This window comes from Mustela putorius, unplaced genomic scaffold, assembly GCF_011764305.1.
Source record: "Mustela putorius furo isolate JIRA1106 unplaced genomic scaffold, ASM1176430v1.1 tig00003853_pilon_pilon_pilon, whole genome shotgun sequence".
In the NCBI taxonomy this organism is placed as follows: domain Eukaryota; kingdom Metazoa; phylum Chordata; class Mammalia; order Carnivora; family Mustelidae; genus Mustela; species Mustela putorius.
In genome coordinates, this window is record NW_025422005.1 from 78054581 (window position 1) to 78060580 (window position 6000).

Consider the following 6000-nt stretch of genomic DNA (forward strand, 5'->3'; position numbering starts at 1 on the left):
TTAAGTGCCTTATAAGATGTAATTCACCTATTTAGTGTTTTAGAAATAAAAATGTTAAACAGGATTACCTTTTAGATGAAACCTTATCATGTATTTCTTTTAATTCAGGTGATATAAACATTCTCTCTGGTTTTAAAGTAGTTCTCACCGCTAAGCTTCTTTCCACAGCTTCTTTTTCCGAAGTAGAAAGACTTCATTTTCATTTCTGAGAACTTGGTAGCTTTTCCTGACATAATGAAGAACATGTTATAGATTCGGGCTTTTAGGTTCCTTTCCAACTTAAGAATATGTTTGATCTTTCATTCTTTTCCTGAGATTTCTCCTCTGCCTTTATTACTGAACCCTTCTGTCTCTGGGAATTTTGCTAAATCAGAAGGACTTCATCTCTCTGCTGTGACAAAAAATCCCCTCTGCTGTGTAAAACACAGGAGCCTCTTAGTCCTCCTTATTTCGTGGATATGCATTTAATATTTTTGGTCTTTTCAGACTGACCCCAATTCTTGGCATTCAGAAGCATTCTCAGGAGAATGTCGTGTTTACACAGTTTATAGAGACTTTGCTTGAAGAATTACATTTAAAGAATGAAGACCTTGAAAACTTAACCAACATATTTAAAACCAGCTGTTAACCACGGAGTGGTGAGTTGGATTGTGTTTTGTTTTTTCATTTGTTGCCTGTTTGGAACCTTTTTTCAGATTCAGAATTTTTATTTTTATTTATTTTTTTTTTTTTAAAGATTTTATTTATTTATTTGACAGAGAGAAATTACAAGTACACTGAGAGGCAGGCAGAGAGAGAGAGAAGGAAGCAGGCTCCCTGCCGAGCAGAGAGCCCTATGCGGGACTCGATCCCAGGACCCTGAGATCATGACCTGAGCCGAAGGCAGCGGCTTAACCCACTGAGCCACCCAGGCGCCCAGATTCAGAATTTTTAAAACCAAGTATAGATCTCAAGATGTCCTCAGTTTGCTAAAGAAGAACTTACTATCCCTTAGTCCTCAGTTGCCCTATCACTGTGTGTCCTCTCTTGTTACTCTCTGCCCCTCTCTTCTGCCAGCTTCACACTCGAACCTAGACCATGCTTCATGTGCCGTCTGACTGGTTGAAGTAAATTGCTCTTTCCAGGGAAGAAACCTCACTACTGCAGCCATCCACTGAGAACGTCCTCACCCAATTCCCTCTTTGAGGAAACGATCCCCAACCCATTCACTACTTCAGTCATCTCCTGAGCAGATAACTAGGTGAATGTCTAATTCCCACTGTTGAATCCTAACGCTGTTCCCCGGCACACAGCCCTCCCCTCATCTCCCAGCTTCTTGCCTCTTCCACAACTACCAGAGTGTCCCCTTCCTCAGGCTGCCTTCGGCATACCTCTCTCTCCCTTTCCTCCACTTACTTCTCACTTTGCGCTCTCAGGTGCTCAGATAGTTACTGATTTAATGTTATGATTGAAGACATTCAGCTGAAACTACAAGTGAAACCCTCCCAGGAACATTTTCTTTTTTTAAACTTTCAATTTCAAGTTATACAAACTTGTTATAAAAATTGAACAATACAGAAGTGCATAGGTAATTTAGAAAAGGAGAACCCACCTCTTACTCTGCCTCCAATCCTGTCTACTTTACAGAAACACATTTGATATATATCACTTCATGTTTTGTAAAAACAGAACCAAAACACTCTTCAAGCACATTTTTAAATATATGAGAAGGATTTTTCACGGAAGAATCTAGGTAGGGAAAAAAGAATAGCATCCCTTTATTGAACATGCTCAAAAATTGAATGTTAGGAGTCAGCACTGTCCTTGCCTCTCTATTTGTACTCACTGACTTTTTCATATGACCCTGTTCGCCCAAGAACCTTGTAAAACAAAAGCTTTTGCTTAGGGAATGGGCTTAGACTGGCCTGTGTAGCCATCAATTTAGAGGCCCTTCTAAGAATATAGTGGAGTTGGAGTTTGTTTTATTGAGCTTCAGATACAGAAAATTGATCTTAAAAAAAAAAAAAAAAAGCCTTAACCAGAGGTCCTTCCAGATCTGCTTTAATAGTACCAAGTAAGAATCATTTTAATTAACATATTTAAAAACTTGTATGTAAACTGGTGTTGAAAGTCCTCAAAAGTACTTTCACACCAGTAGATGTTTTAAGTGGACTTAACATTTCCTCTGTGATCACCTTTTACTTACCACAAATAAACAATGTAAATCATCAAAGGTAAGCCTTTGCTAAACCTTTGTCAATATTATAAGGGATTCTTAATAATTGAGCCCTCGTACATAATTTTCCCTATGAGAAAAAGAGATAGCTGAGAGTAGGTAGATCAGTTTTTTTTCTCTTTACATGATTTTTATAAATCATAAGTCCACTTGTATATAAAGACTAATGTCTAAAATACTTGCTACTAGTAATTTAATACTGAAAAGTTTGTTAACATTTTTAGTTGCAAATTTTAAAAATCCAGCTTTTCTTATGATTGAATGATAGTCATCTTTTGCTGCTTAACAGTTTACTCCAAAGACTTTTTTTTAAAAAATCTCACATTTTCTATGAGTCAGGACGCAGTTTAGCTCTGGGCTTCGGGCTCACAGTCTCATGAGTCTGCAGTGAAGCTATCTGATAAGGCTACAATGTCGTCTGAAGGCCCAACTAGAGGAAGATCCCCTTCTAAGATCACTCTTTTCATTGTTGGCAGGACTTACCTGCTCACAGGCTGGTGCCCTCAGGGCCTCAGTGTCTCACTGGCTGTCATCCAGGGACCTCTACATAGTGTACCCCATACTTGTCATGTGCCTTACCCTCATAGTGAGCAAGATGGAAGCCACACCTTTTTGTAACCAATCTCAGAAGTGACATCCCATCACTTTTTTCATGACAAGTTAGAAATTAATCACTAGGTCCATCCCACATTCAGGGTGAAAGGACTGCATAATGGCATGAATACTAGAGATAATCATTGGTGGCCAAGTGACAAAATTGTTCAGGAGTTCCCAGCTTCGTATGTCGTATATTCCAGTGTCTTGGTAAGAGTCTTGAACTTCACATTAATTGAGGGCACCCCTGAACCAGTGCATGTGCCCATGGGATTGCTATAAACTAACCCAATCATTCTGACTAGGGACGGGGGAGAGAGGAGGATTTTCTTTTTTTTTTTTTTTTTAAAGATTTTATTTATTTATTTGACAGAGAGAGATCACAAGCAGGCAGAGAGGCAGGCAGAGAGAGAGAGAGGAGGAAGCAGGCTCCCTGCTGAGCAGAGAGCCTGATGCGGGGCTCGATCCCAGGACCCTGGGATCATGACCTGAGCCAAAGGCAGCGGCTTAACCACTGAGCCACCCAGGCGCCCCTAGATTTTATTTTTTGACAGAGAGATATCACATGTAGGTAGAGAGGCAGGCAGAGAGAGAGGAAAGGAAGCAGGCTCCCTGCTGAGCAGAGAGCCTGACCCGGGGCTTGATCTCAGGACCCTGGGATCGTGACCCGACCTGAAGGCAGAGGCTTTAACCCACTGAGCCACCCAGGTGCCCCAAAGAGAGGATTTTCTTACTGACCTAGACCCATCATAGCCTTCCCTCAAGCTGAATGTAAGTTGGGTCTATTCCATATAAACCACTATTGCTACATAATGAGGAAAAAATGCAGTGTGTACTGGGAAGACAACAACAGTGTTCCCAAAAGCTAGTAAAATATTTTAGATGTTTTATTCAAACTGTCTTTTTCGCTTCGCAGGTATAATCCATGAAGACCAAATAGAAGATGAGCTTCTATTCATCATTTCTGGAATTCTAGCCATAGTAATGTTCTGGTGGTAACAGATAACTAGCTTTGTTCCAAGAAAGACCTTTACCTCCTTAGATTTCAGCCGCCTGGTTCCCAGTCCCTAACTGTACAGTGGCTTCCCCTAGATAGAGGAGAACCACTTTTCCAACAAGGATAACCAAGTCCTTGCATCCCTAGCTGTAAGACATAGTATTTCTATTTAATTGAAAAATGAAAAATGAAGTCGTAAGTTGAAACTTCAATAAATATTGGCCTTATTTTTTTCCTGGATGATTCCAGCCATTATATTGGTTGGCGAAACATTTGAGAACATTCCTGTTTTGACATCACAATCTAAACTGTAGATTCTAAACAGTAAAAGGTTCAATAAATGCAATGTAAGATGAAGCCCTTTGAAAGTCTAATCATTATTCTTTTAAAGAAACTGCTATAAAATAGTCCTGAACAATGTGGTTAATCTTACAAGTCTAAAACAGGAATATTCCACAATTTTCTGGACTTGAAAAAAAAGGAAACTGTAGTTTGTTTTCAGAGTTTACACAGCTATTTCAAAATGTCTGTCATCATGCAAGCTACAAGGCCTCCAGAGCAGTTAAGGTAAGGGGGAGGGGGACTCAGACAATTTGGGAAGCTTTCCTGGAGGGCCAAGAAACAAAATAAGAATCAGATCTACACTCTTGGACACTTGAGGAAGTGATAGCTGCTAGAAGTCTAACCATGGAAAGGGTCCAGAAAGCAGCCTTGTGGAATGGGGAGCTTAATAGATGAGAATCTACAAGTTCAGTAAGTCACAGACTACAATAGACAGAAATCAGTTGTTTTTGTATATTAGCAATGAAAAATTCAGAAAGCAAGAAAATTCCATTCAAAATAGCACCAGAAAGGATTTAGTATTTAGTAAATTTAACAAAAGAAGTATAAGATTTGTGGGGCTCCTGGGTGGCATAGTCAATTAAGCATCTAAATCTTGATTTCAGCTCCCATTCTGATCTCAGTGTCTTGAGATATGAGCCATGGGTCAGCTCACACAGAGTACAGCATCTGCTTGAGATTTGCTGTCCCTCTTCATCTGTCCCTCTGGCTCCTGCTCTCTCTCAAATATTTTAAGGTTGAGGGGGGCATCTGGGTGGCTTAGTCCAGGTAAGTGTCTGACTCAGTTTCTGCTCAGGTCATGGTCTCTGGGTTGAGAGATCAAGCCCCATGTTGGGCTCAGCACTCAGCGTGCAGTCTGCTTGAATATCTCTTTCCCTCTCTTCCCTCTCCTGCCTTCTGCTTGTGTGCTCACTCTAAAATAAAAAATCCTTAAAAACAAAAGCGTAAAACTTCAAAAAGAGTGAGAGGCGCCTGGGTGGCTCAGTTGGTTAAGCATCTGCTTTCAGCTTGGATCCTGATCCCAGGGTTCTGGGATCAGGCCCCATTTCAGGCTCCCTGCTCAGCAGAAAGTCTGTTTCTCCCTCTCTGTCTCTCTGCTACTCCTCTGCTCATACTCTCTCTCAAATAAATAAAAATAAACATCTTTTTAAAAAAAGTTGTATAATGAGGGGTGCCTCGGTGGCTCAGGGGGTTAAGGCCTCTGCCTTCAGCTCAGGTCATAGTCTCAGGGTCTTGGGATTGAGCCCTGCATTAGGCTCTCTGCTCAGTGGGGAGCCTGCTTCCTCCTCTCTCTCTGCCTGCCTCTCTGCTGACTTGTGATCTCTGTCAAATACATAAAATCTTAAAAAGAAAAGGAATAGTGTTAAAAAAATAAATAAAAGTTGTATAATGAATATTATGAAACAGAAACATTAAAGAAGGTGTAGAGATATTCCATGTTTATGAATTAGAAGTTTCGATTGTTAAGATGATAGTCCTCCCCACATTGCTAATAGTCCTCCCCACATTGCTACAATCCCTCTCAAAATTCCAGTAGGCTTTTTTGAAATATTTCAAGCTGATCCTAAAATTTCTAGGGAAATACAAAGGATTTCCAAAATATCCAAGACAGTTCTGAAAAACACTTCCTGATCTCAAAACTTACTACAAAGCTATAGTAATCAATACAGTCTGATACTGATAGGCATAAAGATCAGTACAGCAGAGGTTCAGCTGGGAAGATGGCCAAGTAGGAGGATGTTAAGCTCTTCTTGCCCCATGGATACAAGTGGGTAACACCTCAGTATAAACCCAAAAGATGACCTGAAGCCTGGCAAGATAAACCCCACAACTAAATAAATGGTAGGCAAGA

At 40.4% G+C, this 6000-nt stretch overlaps 1 protein-coding gene across 4 annotated transcripts in view; it reads left to right on the forward strand.

Moving 5' to 3' along the window:
• RPAP2 (RNA polymerase II associated protein 2) overlaps positions 1 to 4163 on the forward strand; it is an 83262-nt gene extending 79099 nt beyond the window's left edge. For 2 of the 4 annotated variants that reach the window (XM_045064849.1, XM_045064851.1), the window contains 2 exons: positions 487 to 638; positions 3726 to 4163. In XM_045064849.1, coding sequence (XP_044920784.1) covers positions 487 to 628 — 142 coding nt within the window. In that variant the 3' untranslated portion in view covers positions 629 to 638; positions 3726 to 4163. Of the gene's footprint in view, positions 1 to 486; positions 639 to 1056; positions 1241 to 3725 lie in introns of all 4 variants that reach the window. The other 2 variants (XR_006601820.1, XM_004752597.3) reach the window with 2 other exon arrangements.
• The last annotated feature ends 1837 nt before the right edge of the window (positions 4164 to 6000 follow it).